Consider the following 22173-nt stretch of genomic DNA (forward strand, 5'->3'; position numbering starts at 1 on the left):
CGTAGAATACTTGTTTTGCTTGACTCGCCAATATATACGGGTCTTGACTTTGGGTTTTCAAAATCCGGTTTACATTGATACTTACGAAGCCATATTTATCCACTTTCACTCCTCGTTCCCCAGAATATGTATCAAACCACTTACACTTGAATAAAACAACTCGTTTGTGAGAAAAGTATTGTACTTGGATTATATCCGTTAAAACTTCGTAGTATGACATAGTATCTGACTCGTTGTACCATTCAACAAACACTCCACTATTTTGAGTGGTTAAACATTCGTCGTGTTTTTCTGTACATTTGTATCTGTTTATTTTACACCAAACATACATACATGAGTACATAGTTAGACCTTCGCCTAAGATCTTAAGATCTCTTGATATATCATTATCTTCTGCTAATTTAGCGACATATATATACATTCCCGAACATTCGTTAATTGTAAATCAAAATAAAGTTATAAGATGTGGTTTTGAATCTACTCACTCTATGCTTAAAATAGGTGGCATACGTTTCTCCACGAGACTCATTGTTATTACAATACTGCATATACTCACTGTAAATAGATCAAATATTAAATAGCATACTCTTTAATGTTAATTAATAAGACGTACTATAATAAAAAAAATATTGTATCTTACATGTAAAAAGCGTCTGATTCGGGACAATTTTTTAAAATGTATGAATGAGCCGTCACTCGATCGCTATAATCCAAGTTGTATATTTTTCCGTTGGATAGGTCTTCCAACGATGAAAATATTGAAAGACACGCGATTGAAGTTTGTGCATGTTCTTGGTCTTCCTCCTCCATATACCTGGCACATAAGTCAATACTCTCATTTACAAGATAACTCTCGCTTATTGAGGCTTCAGGGTGGTTTTTATTTTACAAATATCTTTTTATTGTACTCATGTGATGTTCTATCGGATACATCCATCGATACTAGATAGGCCCCCAAGTGAACCGGGAGATGCATCATGATGTCGAAGATTTATGATGAGAAAATCATTTCAAATTTGCAAAGTGTCGTTATAATATCCAAGTACAATTGTTTGAGTTCCGTTGCAATCAACTCTTTGGAGCATAATAAATGAAAAATTGGGACAAATTTACTTGTTTGAGTTCCGTTGCAATCAACTCTTTGGAGCATAACAAATGAAAAATTGGGACAAATTTACTATAACATCATATACATGATTGGGAAGTAATCCAAGGGTTGCTAAAGGAATAAGATATATTTCAATAAAATGTGATAATCATGACTCTTTAATTTCGTAAACTTCTTCTTTTCCAAATTTACACAACCTCCAATATTTGAGCAAAAACCATCAGACAACTTAAGATCTTTCAAGAACTTACAAACACGTTTTTTATGATCAGAGGACAAAGTGAAAGACGCTTCTGAATAATGAACCACTCCTCCATTATTTACAGGATGTAACCATTGTTTTATGCCCAATAGTTATAAATCTTTACGACTTTATGACCATCCTTAGTCTTCTCTTTCATATTCATCATTTTTCTCACCACGCTATCACAAATATTTTTCTCAGTATGTATCACATCCAAATTATGTCTCAATAATAGTGATTTTCAATGAGACAAACAGAAGAAAATACTAAGTTTATTCAATTGTCTCCCCATATTTCATGATAAATCCCCCTATTTCATGATAAATCCCCCTATTTCATGATAAATCCCCCTATTTCATGATAAATCTTGTTTTCTTACTCTGATTACTCTAATCCTTACGTAGTAAGGAGTTGATACATTGCAAATAAAACTACAAATTGTGGTGAGTTACTAATTAATCATTAACAATTGATTTATTATATTAATTTAAACTTTTTGACATTTTTCTTTACAAACTGAATGCATTAATTATATATATATATTGACTTCAATGGTGTCATATAGGAATGTAAAGCAATATTTACTACATACAAATAATAGTATATATCAAGTTGAGGGAGCCTACATTAATATAAGCTAGGGATTTTATTGCATGGTTTTCTCAAAATATCCCTAGTGTATGAATTAGGGGTTTGATGTATTTATTTTGAAAGCATACATAATATTTAATTAAGGTTTTGTTTGGAAAAACACACCTAGTCTAGAACTCAATAATCAAAATATGTTTTTTTATTAATTTTAATTAATTCGTTTGATTTTGAGTTTATTTCAATATTGTTTTTGTATTGGTCCTATAAATTAATGAATATAGTATAAATTAAACAATATAGTATTGTATTATTCTAGTCATAATTTAAGTATTATAATGTTATTTAATAATAAAAAAAATAATTATGTTCACTATTTTATAAATTATAATATTTTTTAAAGATATAAATATTGATTTTTTTAGATGATAAGTTAATAACAAAATATAAATCATAATGTTTTATTAAAATTTGTCTTTCAAACTTTGACTTATAGTACATAGTATGTTAACTTTATTTTCAATAAATATTTATTTTGCATATAAAGAATCTATTTTATCTAAATTGTAAATATAATTGAATTTTAAGATTTTATTGGCTTAATCTTAAACTTTTTTTTTTCTTTTCGTCATCGTCTAAGTTTCATGTTTCTTTATTTCATTTATTAAGAAATAAATATTTTTAAAATTAATTTTTGTGTAACATATTTAGTCCATATATATATATATATATATATATATATATATATATATATATATAAAATGTTATTTATAAAATGTGTGCATCTTAATCTTAATAATAATGCAAAAGACAATAGTTTATAAAATAACATAAATGTCAATTTAACAAATTGAACGTACGCATTATTTAATTGAGTTATGTGACTGTAAAAAATTTGTTATTATAAATTGTTCTTTTGTTATTAGTATACTAAATAATCATTTAAATTGTTTAATCTAAAAAATGAGAATTGTAATTCTGAGAATCCCATAACAGGCAGGCGTACTAGTGGGCACATGTTAATGTGGTCCGAAGTGGCTCAAGGTTCGATGAATTCAACATTGATTTGCGTGTTAGACATTGTTTTAAAATAAAATATTATTTTAAAATATTTTAATAATATCTCGCAACTTTTAAAATTAATTATGTACAATAATTAATTTTATTCAAATTTTTAATAATATGAGAATTTGTTATAATTAAGTGACGATTATGAAATCCGATTTAAATTAATTAAACATAATTAATTTAAGAAATATTATTCATTTAAAATGTAGAGTCGCAAATTATTTTAAGATATCAATAAAAGAGTGTACGTGTACAAACGTATTTTACACCAAGTTTCGTTTGGTTCGAAGTTTGGTAATATTCGGGAAAGGGCTTCCGCGCTATGTTCTCCGTACCCGTAAAAAACGATTTTACTTTATAAACTTGACTTTTTGAAAATTGATTGTATAACGTTTGAGTTTAAACTAATTATTCTTCCGGTCCTAGTCATTCTTCTAGATTTTAGCATTATTTGAAATATTGAAACAATAATATTAAAATGTTGGTACATATTGCGGATGATCGTTAGGGAGGATTATACCTAGAGAATTTCAGTCATTTTTAAGGGTGTTAAGGTTTAGAAATAAACGCTAGTCATAATATTTGTTTGGGAAACATCCTGGAAATATTTTAAAGTCATTTTTCAACCTCTCGAAATTTTTAGAAAATGGACTGGATCCTAAAATTACAAAAATAATTTTGGATTTTGAAAATTGGAACCAAATAGGCCTTGCAATCAGAGTCCTATGGTTTGGATCTAATTTTATCGGTCAGGGTCCGGAGACCCTCGGTCGAGGCTTAGGAGCTCTCGGTCTAAGTACCGGAGTCCCTCAGTTAGGGTGTTAAGGACTTGGTCCTTGCCTAGGTTTTATCAGTCCTGGACTAACCTTGGGCTAGGTTTCTAGATCGAGGTGTAAAAATCTCTCGGTTTGGGGTTAGCTTTGGGATAAGTCCCTCGGTTCTATGCTCGAGAGCTCTCGGTCCTAAACTTGAGATTCTCGATCCCAATGTTAGACCTCTCGGTCATGGGTCCTCGGACCTCTCAATCCTGGGTTGGACCTCTCAGTCTAGGATGAAAATCCTCGGTCCTAGCTCAAGAACTTCGGTCTTAGGTCTCAGTCTTAAGTTAAATTTTCTCGGTCCTAAGTCTCGTCCAAGACTGAATATTCTCGGTCGGATCTCTCGGTCCTCATGAACACCAAAACACAGTTTTGGTAATTAATTTTTTAGCTCTGATTCTTTGATCTAAGAGTTTGGGTAGCTTTACAAAGCTCCCATGAATATTTTGATCATCATCTCAAGGTATCAATCGACCTAAATGATGATCAATTTCTTAAAAACAATTTGTGATCTAAATTTGGGTTTTTTATTTTTAAAGTTGTTTTGAAGTATAAGGAGCTATCCAATAGCTTCCTTTATCACATATACTTGATTGATATCAAAATAAGAACACTAGTTGTTCGTTTTGATCAATTCAAGAACTCAAAATTTTCATTTTATTTGATTTTTTTTATTTTGATCAAACATGATCCAAATAGTTTTCCAACATGTTTATAATCATGATGAGAAGCTTTTTAGGCTATGATTCAACAAAATTAATCCAAGAACAACAAACCTGATTTTTGGATTTTAAAAAATTTAAATTTTGGTTTTTGTTTATTAGATCGATTGATCGGTTCTATTATATCCAGATAGTTTCTAAATGATCCTAAAAATGATTTTCATCCATAAAACATTATTAACAACAAGCATACAAACTTTTATAATTTGAAATATAAAAATTTCAATTTCAAATTCAAACTAGAAATATGAATTAGAGGGTGATTGGAATCATACCAATGATTGAAGAACACTCCTTAGACCTTAAGAAAGTTTTTAGGATGTCGGGATCCAAGTTTTAAGGTCTCAAGCGGATTTTAAAAAAATCTAGAAGCTTTGAGCTTCATTGGCAGATTTCTATAATCTTCCGATTTGAAGGTGGAGATTGGATTCTCTGCCTTCGAAATTACTTATGGAAGCTATTTATAGCATTCCTAAGTCAGTTGGAGGCGTATAATGGCCTAGATCGGCCAAAAGTTATTAATGGCTTTTGGTTGTTCTTGGCTGAAGTCGCCGAAATAGGGATGAGTCATCCCTATTTTCGTAGGGGAAAATGATCACCATCGTAGGGTGATCATTCTGAGCTTTGAATCAGTTGTTTTCATTGACTATCGATTGAGTTCCAAGTTGGAAAAATCATCCATGGATCTTCAAGCTTATCTGCTCGGTGTTGCGATGAAGACGAAGACCGGAGGCCAAAACGACATCATTTTAGGCGTGTTTAGGCGTTTCATTAGGCTTCTAGCATTCCGTCAACGTCTGGAGGAACGGAGCTAAAGGCTCGTTAGTTGTTCCGCCGCGACCCGGATTTGCCCTACTTTCGCTACAACGGGCTACGCTGAGCGCTTCTAGGCGTTGGATGAGTATACGATGCTCATTTTTCGGCTGTAGCTTCCTTCGGGAGTTTCGGCCAAACTCGATTATGAGTTTATTTTTTTATTAAATCTTAAGGGTTTGTTTGAAATTGATTTTTCTTTCACCCTTTTAGCTTTAATTTTGATCTTTGTAAATACACAAAATATTAAAATAAATATGACAAATATTTTACCATTATATTTTATTTATTTATTTATTTTTATATTTTTAGAAATTAAATAAATAATTCTTTTAAATAAAACGATACAACAATTCATTCTAAATTATTTGTTTTTGTCATTTATTTATTTTTAAATATTTTAAGATAAAATGGGTATAACATTTATCCCAAATAATTTTATTTTCTGTTTTTGGCTTTAATAATTAATTTATTTAATTAATTAACACAATAATTATTCTTAATTAATTGTTTTAAATGAGTTTTTGTTATGGGTTAATTATTTTGATTTTATTTATTTAAAATTAATTCAAAATAAATATTTTAATATTATAAATTGGAGTGTCAATTTTTAGTGCTTATAAGAATATATAAATTTTAATAAAAAATTGAAAATATCTACACTATTAGTACCAAATGTAACCAAAACACAAAAAAAATCAAACTCATCTCCAACTTGTTATTGAGAGGGGTTTTAAAATAGTTCAATATGTTCAAATACAAATAAAGATGAGCTGAAACATAGATATATATGTGACAAGATGATTTAAAAGAAGAAAAATATTTATACGAACCATCTTTATTACAATGAAAATTAATTCTACCATCGCAAAGTAATTAATAAATTTGTTTTTAAAAGTTTGAATTTACTATTACTTAAAACTTTACATAAAATGCAGGTTATATTTTAAAAAATCATTATATCCATATAATGTTATGTCACATTTTGCAACTTCATATTTTTTATTTTAGAAAATAATTAGAGTAGTTTTTATTTTTAAATTATGAGCTACCCAGCCAATTGCTTAAATAAAATATACATACAAATTATTATTGAAAACTTTAGTTGGGGGTCTCTTTAATTGTTCATTAGAAACTTTTTAGTTTGGGATCTCCTTAATTGTTTTTATATTAGTAAAGTTATTCATCTAAATGTATTCCAAAATTTCATTTTCCATTCCGTTTTTATATTGAAAGAATTTAGATAACAACCTTATTTGGCGCCTACAGATTTGATCTAAATGAATTACGCAAAACATATCTTAAACATTTTAAACATGTAGCCTCTCCCGATTTAGATGAGTTGATATTTATGGATAATAAAACACTTATTATATAGTTTAATTAAATATAAGTTATATATATATATTAAGAGAACCTTGCATTCAAAGATGGTGCTGAAGGCCCATGCGCTTAGGGTTGGGCCGAAGTAGGCTCACACGAATATGGGAAAGAAAACCCTAATATTGCCTATATAAATGTGTGTTTAATTTATTCTAAGAACATTCACAACATCTTTGTTAACATGTGTTTAAGCCTCATCTTTTCTCTCTAGAAACACTATATAGTGAAGGAGTCTCTAGAGTCTGAATCACGTGGTTTTACATGTATACTATTAGATATATCATGGTTTTGGTGCTCATTCTAAGAATTAACATATTAATGAATTATCTTAAGAATCTACAGAAATTTAATAGTGTGTATATTCCAAGACTAAATCAAAGGATAGAAGGTATATCACACGTGTGTATTTTTTCATATTTTTTTATGTTTATGTTCTATTTGGTTATACATGAGTTCCATAATAATAACAAAGTATTGGATGATTTGTTATAGGTATTCTCCAAAATGTGAGTGTTCAAATTCAATACCAACGTCAATACCAAGTTCTAGTTAAGGACGGTTGGAGATGCATCTTCGACATACCATCACAATTTTCCCTCTTCCTATCATCAGGATTCTAACTAGGGCAGCCATTGATGCAAAGTGCAAATGAGAAGTATATGAGAAATGTATAATAGAGTGACGTACAAGTATAAAGGAGATTAGAGAAAGCTAGAATTGTACTACATTTATTATTATTATTTTAATCAAAGAAAAATCTGCTGATATATATTTTGAGACAAGATCCTGAGTGAAGAAATATGGTGGCGATCGGTAGAGAAAAAAAAAATTAAATTCGTTTTTACACTTTTTTTTTTCTTTTCAAGTCAATGACTTCGTGACATTAGTCTCTCTTAAATTTTATTTATTTATATATATATATATATAATATAATGTTAAATGTTCTTAATATATTTTAAATTAAATTTCATTTTTAAATATTTTAATAAATTTTTTATACATAATATATAAATATAAAAATATCTATTTTTAAAACAAATAGTGAACAGTATCTTGTACTATAACCATGTCCCAGCAATTGGTATAGATAGGTATTCAATATTCGATTTCTATATTTTAAATTGGATTCGAGGTTGAATATGGGAAAAGAGATAAGTTACCTAGTTGGTACATGGTCAGAGACGGGAAATAAGGAATTTACCAAACTCAAATCCAATACTCAACTAAATTAATATAAAAAATAAAATACTTTTTTTTTATTATTAAAACTTAAGTTGATTTTTCAAATGTCACTTTATTACCAATATCATTATACATACATAATTTAATTTGTTCTTATCCGCACTTATACCAACTTTAATAAATTTATATTTCTAAAAAAATATTTTCTACATTAATATTCAACTTTATCTTTATAATAAAATATTATTTCTAACTCATCATTTTTATATTTAATATTTAATATTTTTTCAATCTCCATTCAAAATTTTCAAGATCTATAAAATAAGTATATAGCTAAGTAATATTTTAATTTTTTATTTTAACATTTCGATATTACAAATTTTAAAATTATTATGTTTCTTTTTCTTCCAGTTCTACCATCTTATAAGTTTTTAAATCGAGTAATGGGGTACCCGATGAATCGGGAATGTGATAAAAATAGAGATATCTATCGGGTTTGGGGTTGGGTACTATAATGCAAATCGGGTTCGGAGATGGGTACTACACTACCCGTTGGGTAGGGTACCCGTTGTCATCAATATCCCTATTTTCATCACATACCAGTCGGGGATCGGATATCGACGAATCGGGGATGGGATAAAAATAGAAATACATGTCGGGTTTGGGGTTATGGTCGGGTAGTATAATGCAAATCGGGTTCGAAGATGGTTACTTTACTACCCGTCAAATAAGGTACCCGTTGTCATCCTTGTCTCTGTTCCTATCCATAATCTCTCTCATAGTAAAATTAAATATGTCATATATATATATATATATTATATATATATATATGTATTATATATATATATATATATATTATCATCATTAGAGGACATATGATAACTAGGGATGATTAAGGATGACAATGGGACACTTTGGGACGGAAAATGCATTAATCTTACCTGCCCCATTTTTTATTTTGAATTTTTTTAATACTATTCTTGTCCCGTTTTATTTTGAGGAATCTCCGCGGAATACCGTTTATAAAATATTTTTAAAAATAAAAAATCAAAGAATAAAATTATACAAACGAATTTTTTAATATATTATATATATAATAATATATCTAAATTTTATATTATTATAAGGAAATAAACTTATAATTCTTATAAAATATAATCAATAAATAAATATATTTGTGATTTTATATATTTAATTGTGCTTATAATATTCGGAGAAGAATTGGGGTGAGATTGGGGCGGGGGACACAATTATCATTCCCGCCCCATCTCCATTCGGTTTTGAGAAAAAAACCGCCCAAAATGGGGCAATTCAATTAGGTTACTGTGTGACGATATCAAATTGACATTTTTACTTGGGGTTAGTTCGATGCTATCTATACATGTAATGCATATATCCATTAAAACACCGCTACCTATACAAAGAGAAAAAAAAATCAACAAATGATGTGGTTGATGCTTTATTTTTATTTTTATTTTTATTTTTATGTACATGTGTTTATTAGTGGAATTCAGGCAACAATCCTTACTAGGATCTATCTCCTTTATCAACTAATTATTTAATTTTTTTTATATACTTTTTTTTTTAGTAATTAATGAAAAAAATATGACTATATTAAATGATTTAATATTTTAATAAATATATAATTTATTATTTCAAAACACATTAACAATAATATATATATAATAAATAAATATAATAGATAATTTGATAAATATAAAAGAAATATTTAAAAATATATATATATATATAAATAATTAAAAAAAACATGTGATAATAAAATTGTTGTAGAAGTGAATTAAAAAGAATTAAACGATCCCTAAACTTTTATACTAATTTATAAGATTTCTTTAATTGTGTTTGGCAACATGAAATTTTGACATTGAAATTAAAATTGGAGTCCAATTTTAAACCTTATAATATTAAGAATTAAAATTAGAATTCAATTTAATATAATTTTATACTTCTCAATTTTACTCATTTTATGTCAGAATTTTATTTTCAATTTTTTTTAAAAACAAAATAACTTATTATTTTATCATTTAAAACACGACTAAAATTTAGAATCGATAATTAATTATTTTTGAATTTAAGATGTTAAAATATCAAATCGTTATTTTTTTTAAAAGTTTAGTAAGTTAATATTTTGAAGTGATATATATTTTTTAATTTATTAAGTTAACATGCTGCTGAACCTATATTTTGTTTTGAATTTATCGATAAAAATTTTAAATCGATATATATTTTTTAATCTATCAAGTTAACAAGTTAAACCGATATTTTTAATGAAAATTGAATTTAAAAATAAATTTTGATGCTTGTGCTCTTTTAATTGGTTTTTTAATTGGTTGTGTCAACCCAATATTTTAATAAAATAAATAAAATATATTAAAATTATTTTTATAATATATTTTCAAATATAAGAATTGTGATTGAATTACAGTACTTTTATAGTTTTCCAAACATGTAATTTAATGTCAATTCTTTTGAAATTGGAATTAGAATTCCAATACCAATTTAATTTTAATTCCACTCATCCAAACATACTCTAACAAATTATCAATATATTTTTCTATAAAATTACAATTAAAAAATACCAATCAAACAAACAATATGAGATAAAATCTTTAAAATATTATATACTATTTAATAATAGATCAAACAGATTAAGTTAAATATAACGTTCTATCAAAGAGTGAGTGGTACGATATATTCTAACTTTTATTTATACTGCATATCGTATTGAATGTTTCAATGTATAAAAAATCATACCTATATCGTATCGGTATTTCGGTATACCAAAATTTCAATATAATACAAGTAATCTATCAATCATACTAAATATTGACGGTATATTAAGATTTCGGTTATATCATCATACTGGAAAAACATATTAACTTAAAAACCCCATCAAATCTAATTAGTCTTTATTTAGAAAAAAAATAAATTAATCAAAACATATTTAATCAAAACACTTTTTGATTTGATTTAAAATAATTAGGTTTTAATAATTGATTAACCTAGAATATGTTTTGAAAAAATATAAGAATGTTAGAATTAGAGAAACATAATATTAGATATATGTTAAGTCTAAAATATGTTTTAAAAATTTCGAAGATCAGTGTTCATGACCGTTTAATATTGTAAAAAAGTTTATAATGACGGTCGAAGTCTAAATTTTAAAATAGAAATTAAAACTTAATTATTTATAATTTAATTAGTTATTATTTATTTATTTATACTGATATAATAAAAAAAATAAATTCATACATTTACCCTATAATTTGGTATCGGTAATTTTCTCACCATACCTTAGTTCTACCTAATAACACAGGTTATAAGATGATATAATTTTTTAATAAATTTTCTATTAAAATATTTTATATCTAATTTTTATAATAAATTTTAAATATTTTTTATATATAAATTATTGTTTTTCTTTTATTTTTAAATTTTAATTATTAATATATTATATTTAAACTTAATTATATAGAAATGTCTTGTATTATTATTAATTATTGTAACTATTATTAATTATATTTTATTTTAAATAATCACTTGATATTAATATTTAAATAATTGAAATAATTTATTTAAAAAATTAAACTAAAATTATTATTTGTATTTTATTTATAAAAGAATTAATAATATAATTATAAGAATATATATAGTATTTATGAAAAAAAAGTAAATCCCAAAATAATGAATTCAATATTCTCAATTTAGAAATGAATAAAATACTAGTGATTACCAACCATTTTTTTCCATTTATTTCTTAAAGTCTATCACAAATTATTTGTGTGGTTTATTTGATCTCAAAAATGCCCAAATTGTAAACTTAAAATTCATTAAGTTATTAATGTATATCACTGAGACTTATATCTCCAAAATTAGATAATGAATTGATATAATCACATTTTACAAAACTAATTCTTCTTCTGGAAATATGATCATTTTAAGTGAGTTTGGAGTTGAAATTTTAATACTTTCCTAATGACATTTAAAATGTTGCAAGAAGATAATGACTTCAAATCATTTGAGAAATTGAATTTGTAATTGTCATTTTTTAGACATTAACTAATATACTTGTTTTCAAAAAGGTTTGTAACATCAGAAGCTGTGTCTTGTTAGGGATTTTTGTTTGGTAGTCCCTAAAGTTTTTTTTTTATCAATTGACTAAGCTTTCAATCCGGTTCCCTTCTATATATTATTTTACTTTAGATAAATATTGATTTTTATTGTATGATCGATTTATATCCATAAAACGAAGAACATGAAGTTCAAATTTTAATCCATTTTGATAATCAAATTCTTATAATTTATGATTTTCAAGATAAATAGGTTTATATAAAAATGACATTCTCTTTATTTAATAAGTTTTAACTTATTATATTTTATATATATTATCTTTAATTAATCATAGTTTTCTTGCATGTTCTGTTTGCATCTTACTTGTTTTTTTAAATGTTTTATCATTGTATGACAACAAATTGATGAAAAAGATTCTTAAAGTTATTAGTCTTTTAAAAACTTGTATTTTTTTTGTTTGTTCACTAATTTTATAAACATCATGCTAAAAAAATACACTTACTTGAACTAGATGTATAAAGATATATTGTATTTTTTTAAAAATTGGAGGCTTTTGTAATTTGAATTTTGAATTCTTTCATCTTTCTTGTCCCATATATAATAGGATGAATACAAACTTTGATTATATGGCTATGATCAGTGGTTGAATGTGTCAGTTCAGTGCATTAGTCCAAATTTTAGCATTTATTTGAAAAATTATACATCTAGTTACATTTTTATGTGATCCTTTTGTCTATAGTTGAAAGTATTTGATTGCCTTATTTATATAAATTAGTTTGATTTACATCATTTTATTTGTATTTGTGCAGCGAAACAAGTTCATACCTAAGTTTGATCATTCACTTTCATTCAAAACATTATCGGTGAGAATCGAATTCGTGATATTTTAGTTTAGGTTAATTCTTTTTCTCGAAATCATTTATGAGATTTTCATTTCATTAAACATGTTTGGTGGTAGGTGGGGTAGCTATATGGTGACCTTTTGATTTGAATGTTTCTTGTAACTAATAATTTTGATGAATTGAGGTTAAATTAATAAGAAACAAGATATGATAATTTACTAATTTCTGAAAACACAGCAGGTGTCCAGACCCAAGAGAGAGGTGCCAGTGTTAATGGAAGAAAGGACAATCCGAAATCCAAAGTTTCGGACCCCACAATACACTTGTTCTTTGTTGACCAGAAAAGAATGGGGACCAATATCACGTTCTCGTCTGGTCGTACGTTGGTGGTGTGCCCTGTGTTAAGATACTTCCCACGATGTTGTTATTTATCGTGCCAAACAGCTCAGACTCTCAACTTTTCAGTTTCCGTGTATTGGCCATAAATGAAAGGAAATAAGGGCACTATGCTTCTCATTTAAAGCTAAGCCAACATATTTTTAAACAAAATCTCAAAACTTGATTTTTTTTTAAAAAATTAAAAAATTGAACATAAACATATTTGGCCCTGTTTGAAGGGCAATCTTATAGAGGATTAATTTAAATTAAATAATATTATATATTTTAATTATATATATATTAATTTATTTATTTTGAATTAAATAGCACCTCACATTTATGCTCTCACTTCAACTTTTTACCAATATAATCAAATTTGTGACATTTTGATCTTGTAAGTCTTATCCTTGTGTTACCTTGCTGGGTTAACTATGTATATATTAATAAATTTAATAATATATTTTTTAAAATTTAGCTCCACTCTAGTTTCTATTTAAAATGTATCTATTATTTCATTTCTTATTATTTTAATCATATTATTAAAATACTTTTTACTTAAAAAAATAAAATTTATTATTATATTAATAAATTTTTAATATATAATTTTTAAATAAAAATTGACTTCCTCAAAATCAATATTGGACATGTTTGAAAATACCTAAATATGGAGTATAAATGGAGTTAAAGGAACCAATATTATAAAATTTATATTATATATATATATATATATATATATATATATATATATATATATATATATAACAAAATTTTAAAACATCATTTTATCTAAATTAATATTATAAAAAAAAAATGGGTTACAAGGTCAATACTTTATAAACATCATTTTGAATTTGAATAAATCATGTTTATTTCAATACCCTAAACCAAACAAGCTCTACCCTTTAATCTTTAATTGTAGGGTCTATTCATCCTGAAAACAACATTTCAAGGTTCATTTTTTGTAACCTTCTCGAACTTTTACCCTCCATAAGAATCATAAAACTATTTCTACTTAACTGGGTTGTGCTGTGTGAGAGAGAAATTGTTGTTCTTTGAACTGGTTTGAAGAAGAAGAAGAAGATCAAAGGAGAGAAAGGTTCAAGCATCACGCCTATCTACCCTGTTTTCAGTTTCCCCAGGTATATATTAAACTATGTAAAGCTTCCACCTTTTCAGTCTATTGTTAATAAATTAAAGCTCTTTTTAATTGTTTATTGAGTCAAACTTCATCTTTTGGTTTGCATTTATGTTCCTGTCTTCTTGATCCAAGATGAAGTAATTCAATTCATATTTCATAGATTAGTTTAGGAGTTGTTCATATAGCATGCACGAGAAGAAGATCTAATTCTGCTTTCCTTTGATCTCTATCTTTTGTTCATAAGATGAAAATTACAGTAATGGAAGCTGCCAACGAGCAAGATGAGCAGAAGAATGATGATTTGTTATTACAGCAGCATGCCAACAATGAAATCCCTTTCATTTACAGACATATTGTTACCATAGATGAAAAATACCTTCGACATTGCCTAGAATTGATATATCTAACTGCTTCTTCACAACAATCTTCATGGGAATATTCTCCAATGTCGAAGAACACATTGTTTTCATTCGATTTACAAAACCCATCTGTAGAATCGATTCTCGGTTCAGTTTCAAGCAGCAAGACTACCGTTTTAAACATACTCAAAAACCCTTTAGTCCACGATCAATACATCCCTCCCCCCGCCGCCATCGAATCATCATCATCGATATCAAGCTCGACATCAACCTATTCCAATCGAACCACCAACGGTATGTTACATGTTAAATGGGATATGGGTTCTCTTCGGTATGAGTTCTGGTTAGATGATCGGAAAGAGGCAGAGTATGTGGCTGAGTTAGTTAAACCCGATCAATCCCCTGGTTATGTTTACGTTTTTCGTGGAAATCAATCGGAAATTGTTGGTAGAATGAGAGTTTCAACTTCTGTCACGTTTGGTTTTAAGGAAACAGAGTTTGTTCTTTTCGGTGCAACCGATGATGACAATGATACAATTGTATCAAAGAGTAACACTCCGACAAGGACTAACCAAGTCGTTAACAAGTTAAAGGGTTTTTCAGGCAAGTTCAAAAGAGGAAATCTAGATTGGTCAAGACCGGTGGTGGATCTTTCGGAGAATTGTTTTTCACCGAATCTCGAATTGGCCGCGATTGTATTCAATGAACGCGATCAAGACGAGGAAAAAAGTGGTTGGGGGATGAAGTTTCTGAAAAAAATTAAACCAAAAGAGACAAACGGCTCGAGTCTTGATATAGTGGTTGCATCGGGGACTCATGGGGGACCGAAGGGTGGTCCTTTAAGGCTCGTAGATCGATGGAGATCATCGGGGCGATGCGATTGTGGTGGATGGGATATTGGGTGTTCATTTAAAATACTTAAAACTCGTGAAAACAACAAATTTGGTAATTCTTCATCATTGGATTTGTTTATTGAGGTAAGTAACTTTACTATGAAACTATTTTATAATTCTAGGTTAAGATGTAACAATTTAAATGTTTTTTTTTTTGTTTCATTTTTAGGGTTCGAGTGAAGTTAAACCAGAGGCGATGAAATTGGTGAATGTTAACGATGGTTTCTATCTTATAGACGCTGAATCAACTATTTCGATTTTACAAGCGTTTGCGATTGCCATATCTGTTATTGATATTCGGAGAGGCGGTTGCTAAACTTAAACAATTAGTTTGTTAATGTTTTAGATGTTTTATTTGTATGTTGAATTTTTATATATTTATTTTATATTAGAATTGGTTTAAATTGGAATAAGGCGGTGAGAATGGTACTAATTACGTTTTAAGTGTAATTATTTTTTTTCTTACTATTCTAGGTTCAAATTTAGGTCGTTTTTATTAAATAGATTCGAACTTTGAATGATGTAATATGGTTTCAACTATCCTATCCTTACTTTTAAGGTAGTGTTTTTATTTTCTTAATTAATTTATTACATTTGTACAAATAAAATAACATTTTTTTTAAATTTTTAATTTTTTAATATATTTTCACACATACATATTTTTTTTCAAACTATATTAGAAAGTTTTAAACATATTTTAAAAAAATATTTAATTTGAAATACAAAGTGTAAATTGATAAATAAGTGCAAATTGATAGACTGTGTAGATTTGATTAAACATTTTATAGTCACTCAAATCAGTTTCAACAAATTAGAATACTTAAATCTGGAAAAATAGAAAAATACTATTCAACTAGCATTTAGCCCGTGCATTTGCACAAGTAATAATATAAAAACCGTAAAAAAAAAATTACGGATAACATTTTTTATTTTATTTTTAACCGTTTTAAGTTTATGGGTGAGTCAACCCACAATCCGACCCAATTATCCATTTACTCAACATCATTATATATTAGTTAGTTAAAAAGTTGAACTTATATTAATATTAAAACGTCCCGCGTTTATCAAATTTGGTGTTGAATTTAAAATATAAAGTCTTTATAGCCTAGTTGGTTAAAAAGTTGTACTTGTTTTGTTAGGTTGCAAGTTCAAAACATACCTCTAGCATTTTTAATTTTATTTTTTAACCGTTTTAAATTTAAAAACGGGTCAACCCACAATCCGACCCAAGTATCCAAATTAACCACAACTCTCGACCCGGCAATCCAGACACTTTAAAAATTAAGCATCATTATATATATATAGATTAGTTAGTTAAAAAGTTGAACTTATATTAATATTAAAACGTCCCGCGTTTATCAAATTTGGTGTTGAATTTAAAATATAAAGTCTTTGTAGCCTAGTTGGTTAAAGAGTTGTACTTGTTTTGTTAGGTTGCAAGTTCGAAACATACCTCTAGCATTTTTAATTTTATTTTTAACCATTTTAAATTTAAAAACGGGTCAACCCACAATCCGACCCAAGTATCCAAATTAACCACAGCTCTCGACCCGACAATCCGGACACTTTAAAAATTAAGCATCATTATATATATATATATAGATTATATAAAAATAAGTTTAAAAAATCTCTAAATATCATTTTGTTTAAAAATATGACAAATTAATTAAAATAAGATAATTGCGTTTTGTCCATTCGAGAAAAATCATAAATGACTAAAATTTTGATATTTCGACCCATATAACACAATTCAAAATTTGATTTTTATTAGATAAAAACGACTTAAATTCGAGTCTTCAAATAATATTGGGCCAATTATTTTTATAAAATATAATTTAGATGTTGAATCCAATTTTGCCACCCAATTTATTTTCTTTAACTTGTTTGTTAAATTCACTAAATTTTTTTAATCAATTTAATTTTTTTTAAATTGGTGCAATCTTTTTTATTGTCCCTATAAAATTAGCTTTTTCCACTAAGTCTAATGAGAAACACTAGGATCCAAAGCTTGAGACATTATTTGTTTATTTTTTAAATTTTATTATAATACTAAGTTATTTAATTTTATTTTATTTTTATCATATTATTTAATATTTTAATTAAAATATTATATTATTTTATTATTATTATTATATATTAATACAATTTAAATTATTTTACTAAAAAAACCCTCAAACTCCACCAAATCACACCTAATCAATATCTTTTAAATAATTCATGAATAAACTTTAAATTTTATAACTTAATAAGATACTTAAACAACGAAGAATAATTTTTAAAAGAATAAAGATTACAACTTTATTTTTCACTTAAAATTTTAAATAAAAGTGAAGAATGCTGTTTTTTTTATTAATTTTTTTTTAAATGTAAATGAAAATTATAATCACTTAAAAATGATACTGGATAAAAAAAATAAAAACTTAATTATTTTAATTGAATCATTTTAAAATAATAATAAAAAGTGAGAATATTTCCCAAGGTAAAAAATACTATAATTCACCATTCTCTAATATCTTCCTCCATTACATTAATTAAAATATTATTAAAAAAATTAAAAAGTTTATATTTATTTTAACTATTATTTTTTTTTTATAAATTTACATTTTTAAACAACAATTTGAACAAAATAATTGAAATAGTTATTATGAGAAAAGAACAAGGCGAATTTCGTAAATATTCTCCTGCCAAACCCTAAATTATTTAGGGCTCCCTCATATAAATGCTCTAGAACCCTAATTTCACATTATCCTGTATTCTGAAGCTGCAAAAATGTCGAAGCGAGGTTAGGTCTTCATCCTCTATCCTCTGTACAATTATACAATTTTATTTTCTGTTAACTACTTGCTTGATATGATACTTGATAGTAATTGAAATGGTGAAAAACAATGTCTTTCAGGTCGCGGAGGATCGGCGGGAAACAAGTTCCGCATGTCACTTGGTCTTCCTGTGGCGGCTACGGTCAACTGCGCCGACAATACCGGCGCGAAGAATCTTTACATCATATCAGTGAAGGGGATCAAGGGTCGTTTGAATCGATTGCCGTCTGCTTGCGTGGGAGATATGGTTATGGCGACGGTGAAGAAAGGGAAGCCTGATTTGAGAAAGAAGGTCATGCCTGCTGTTATTGTTAGACAGCGTAAGCCCTGGCGCCGAAAGGATGGAGTTTTCATGTATTTTGAAGGTAATTTAGTCTTTTCTGATTTCCTTTTGTTTTATAACTTGTTAGTTGTTGAATCAATTCTTTGTTATTCTTTACTAGAACTGTTTGACTGAATAACCCTGCCTTTTCACAATCTGATTGATACAATTCCTAATTCAATTTGAAAAGCACGCCCATTTATAATCTTCATCATCCTAATCCCTTATGTATTTTGACAATCAAAGTGCCATTTAGTTAGTGTACAGTTTGATTTTTTAGTTGATTGTTATGTCTCACTTCATCATCCCCTTCTTCACTGCAATTGCCTTTTGTGACTCCTCATAATTGTTTCAAGGATATTCTTTAGTATTAGTTTTCAAGGGTATAGATCACTTGTTTATGTAATTGTTTTATGTACTTTGTTTGGGTTTTGTAGACCCACTAAGATGTTAAAGAAAGAGTATTCTATACTCACACTTTTTTGTTTTCTAAGTCTTACCTCCTTCTTGGTCTTCTCCATTTTGAACAATCACATCACAATTTTTGGTATATGATATTTGTTGATTGTAATGTGTAAATATCTTAGTTGATGAATATGTTGTTACTGTGCAGATAATGCTGGTGTGATAGTGAATCCCAAGGGGGAAATGAAAGGTAAAAAATGTCTCAAATGTGTTAAATCACTATATCATCTTTAGGTTTCATTTATTCACTCAAAATTATTTGTTTGATGGTTAAAAAATCAGGTTCGGCAATTACTGGTCCAATTGGGAAGGAATGTGCTGACTTATGGCCCAGAATTGCAAGTGCTGCCAATGCTATTGTCTGATAAAGCATCTATTTAACCTAAACTCTTGCTATTAAAAACTTGTCAATTTTGTTTTCTGTTTCACAACCTAGATTAGAAAGAATCATATACCTTTCAATTTTGGTGATTTTTATTGATTTGCTTTTTGTATTATGCATATGTTTTGCTCATTACAAGTTAGGTCATTCCTCTTAAAGATTTGAGATAATGTTAATATATATTAAATGGTAACAAGACATAATATATTGAAACACAATGCTATTGTCTAATAAAGCATCTCCTAAACTCTTTTGCTATTAAAAACTTGTCAATTTTTTTTTCTGTTTCACAACTGAGATTAGAAAGAATCATATACCCTTTCAATTCAGGTGATTTTTATTGATTTGCTTTTGGTTTTATACATATGTTTGGCTCATTACAAGTTGGGTCATTCTTCTTAAAGATTTGAGATAATGTTAATATATATTAATTGGTAATAAGACATTTTGCTGCAACATATAATATATTGAAACACAATGCTATTGTCTAATAAAGCATCTACTTAACCTAAACTCTTTTGCTATTAAAAATTTGTCAAAGTTTTTTTTGAGATTAGAAAGAATCATATACCCTTTCAATTATGGTGATTTTTATTGATTTGCTTTAGGTTTTATACATATGTTTTGCTCATTACAAGTTGGGTCATTCGTCTTAAAGATTTGAGATAATGTTAATATATATTAACTAGTAACAAGACATTTTGCTACAACATATAATATTGAAACACAGTGCAGAAAAAACTTTGTTCTCTTTTTGTCTGGTAGTACATTTTATTATTATTATTATTATCACCAAACAAGACTAAGTTCTTCATCTTCTTCTTAGTACATCTTCTCTTCACTCATCTGCATCTTCGCAATGTAATCAAACAAACTCCCATCAAAACACCTTCTTACTGCCTCCTTAGACAACATTCCTTCACTATCTCGAGCTAGAACATACAGCGTTATCCACTCTACCTTGGCTGCAAACCTGTTTATCAATTTCAATATTACAATAATACTATACTAAACGAAAACAAGAATCTCTTCTTTCTCGTTCGTAATTCATACATACCATCCAAAGAAGTCCAATGCTACTCGATTTGCTTCAGTCATCGCCCACATCTCCCCAAAAGTGAGCCTATCAGGTATAGTGAGTGCGTACTTGCTAAACATGTTCTCAAAGTTCACCGGCATGTACCTTCCTTCAGTATCATAAGTTCCAGAATCACTTCCATGTTTGGCTTTATGGATGTTGGCTATGTATATAGGAAGGAATGGAGAAGGTATCCATCCCTTCACACCCACATTCCACAACATATGTTAGAAATGGCTACTAGTTCACAAGATTTGTTGATTTAAAAGCAGAAAATACTCACAGGAAGAGAAGGATAACTCATAGCTCCGTTTATAAACATAGACATTACAAGAGATACAATAATATTGAAACCCAGTTGACGAAAACCTGAATCTCAAACAATATCATCAAAATCTGAAGAACCCATATATCAAAATTGACAATTTCATTTGAAAATCTGTACCTGAATAAGTTTCCCATGGGTAGACTATTCCATTGTCATCTTGATCAAAGAAGGAAGCATGTTGTTGGAGGACACTCATGCCATATTGAGGGTGCCCTATTGTTCCTTGTGGATGGTCCATATCAGGAGCAGTCGAACCTCTAGCCAAGTCTGCATATTTGATGAAAAAAAGACCCAATTTCAAAGATCTAATTTGAAAGAACAAGATCTAGCTAGCAAGAGAATACATACAAGGCTTTGGAAGCGTGGTGTCGAGGTCGGAGCGAACACTGCGCTCGACGGTAACGGGGGCAAGGGGAGCCTCCGATGATAAGGCGTCCTTGTCTTGAGTCGTCGTCATCATGTATGTGTGTTAATCTGATGAACTGTGAATGAAGTTTATGGTTTTCTGAAAATGGTTGTCATCTGAGATTGAATTAGGTTTACATATATAGATAGACTAATACTAGCTAGAAGCACCGAATGACTTCCGTGGCAAGCATGCGAAGCGACAAGTAGAAATAGAGATGAAGATGAAGATGAAGATGAAGGTAACAGATGCATTTCTTCTTCAATTTTGCATGCAAACTCCATTTGGCATCTTCATCTCTTTATCAATGCCACGTTTTCACATCTTTACCCTATAATTTCAGAATTCAACCACTATTTGTTTTTTCTTTTCATTTTATCTAGTGCCCTACTAATCAACATCTTTTGAGTTTTATTCAATTTGTCCTTAACAAATTGTCACAATTTGATCAAATAGCGTTTTAAATTTAAATGGGACATGAACGAGTCTCATACTAGTTTAAAAAAAAAAAGACATAATAGAGATTTTTAATTCTCATCTTTACCTTAAACTTTTAAATAAAAGTGAATTTATATGTATAAAGTTATGAGCTTTTTTGTTCTATTAAAATTAATATGAAAACTTAAATCTTTAATACTGATTTAAAATAATTTTATAGTTAATATTTATATTATGTGACTTGCTTAATCATTTTTTAATTAGAATTTTTTAAGAATTTATTTGAGTCCTTTAATCTATAAATTAAGACTCA

The 22173-nt window shown here is 27.8% G+C and overlaps 3 protein-coding genes across 4 annotated transcripts; 2 read left to right on the plus strand and 1 right to left on the minus strand.

The window, feature by feature from the left end:
• The first annotated feature begins 14233 nt into the window (after positions 1-14233).
• Positions 14234-16035, plus strand: LOC124940346. Of its 2 annotated transcripts, none has more exons than XM_047480859.1 (2): positions 14234-14374; positions 14618-16035. In XM_047480859.1, the coding sequence occupies exon 2, from the start codon at positions 14618-14620 to the stop codon at positions 15803-15805; it is 1188 nt and encodes a 395-aa protein (XP_047336815.1). In that variant the 5' UTR covers positions 14234-14374; the 3' UTR covers positions 15806-16035. The 2 variants fall into 2 exon arrangements, with proteins under 2 accessions (XP_047336815.1, XP_047336816.1); XM_047480860.1 differs by having other exon boundaries at positions 14238-14371; positions 14616-16035.
• Positions 16036-18270: 2235 nt separating this feature from the next.
• On the plus strand, positions 18271-19712 carry LOC124940301 (60S ribosomal protein L23). Its single transcript, XM_047480810.1, has 4 exons — positions 18271-18407; positions 18522-18806; positions 19377-19418; positions 19511-19712. Exons 1-4 carry the CDS (start codon positions 18395-18397, stop codon positions 19591-19593), a joined length of 423 nt encoding a protein of 140 aa, XP_047336766.1. The 5' UTR covers positions 18271-18394; the 3' UTR covers positions 19594-19712.
• Positions 19713-20402: 690 nt separating this feature from the next.
• LOC124940272 (peroxygenase-like) lies at positions 20403-21488 on the minus strand. The gene is made up of 5 exons (XM_047480772.1): positions 21365-21488; positions 21134-21283; positions 20972-21057; positions 20668-20888; positions 20403-20583 (listed from the first exon to the last, which is right to left on the minus strand). The coding sequence occupies exons 1-5, from the start codon at positions 21474-21476 to the stop codon at positions 20433-20435; spliced, it is 720 nt and encodes a 239-aa protein (XP_047336728.1). The 5' UTR covers positions 21477-21488; the 3' UTR covers positions 20403-20432.
• Between the last annotated feature and the right edge of the window lie 685 nt (positions 21489-22173).

This window comes from Impatiens glandulifera, chromosome 5 (assembly GCF_907164915.1).
Source record: "Impatiens glandulifera chromosome 5, dImpGla2.1, whole genome shotgun sequence".
Taxonomy (NCBI): domain Eukaryota; kingdom Viridiplantae; phylum Streptophyta; class Magnoliopsida; order Ericales; family Balsaminaceae; genus Impatiens; species Impatiens glandulifera.

Coding starts and splice junctions, on each gene's coding strand:
- LOC124940346 (XM_047480859.1), top strand. CDS start 14,618: ATGAAAATTACAGTAATGGAAGCTGCCAACGAGCAAGATGAGCAGAAG.
- LOC124940272 (XM_047480772.1), bottom strand. CDS start 21,476: ATGATGACGACGACTCAAGACAAGGACGCCTTATCATCGGAGGCTCCC. Junction 21,284..21,364: donor CACCACGCTTCCAAAGCCTT/GTATGTATTCTC, acceptor TCAAATATGCAG/ACTTGGCTAGAGGTTCGACT. Junction 20,889..20,971: donor TGAGTTATCCTTCTCTTCCT/GTGAGTATTTTC, acceptor GTGGGTGTGAAG/GGATGGATACCTTCTCCATT.
- LOC124940301 (XM_047480810.1), top strand. Junction 18,807..19,376: donor AGTTTTCATGTATTTTGAAG/GTAATTTAGTCT, acceptor GTTACTGTGCAG/ATAATGCTGGTGTGATAGTG. Junction 19,419..19,510: donor TCCCAAGGGGGAAATGAAAG/GTAAAAAATGTC, acceptor TTAAAAAATCAG/GTTCGGCAATTACTGGTCCA.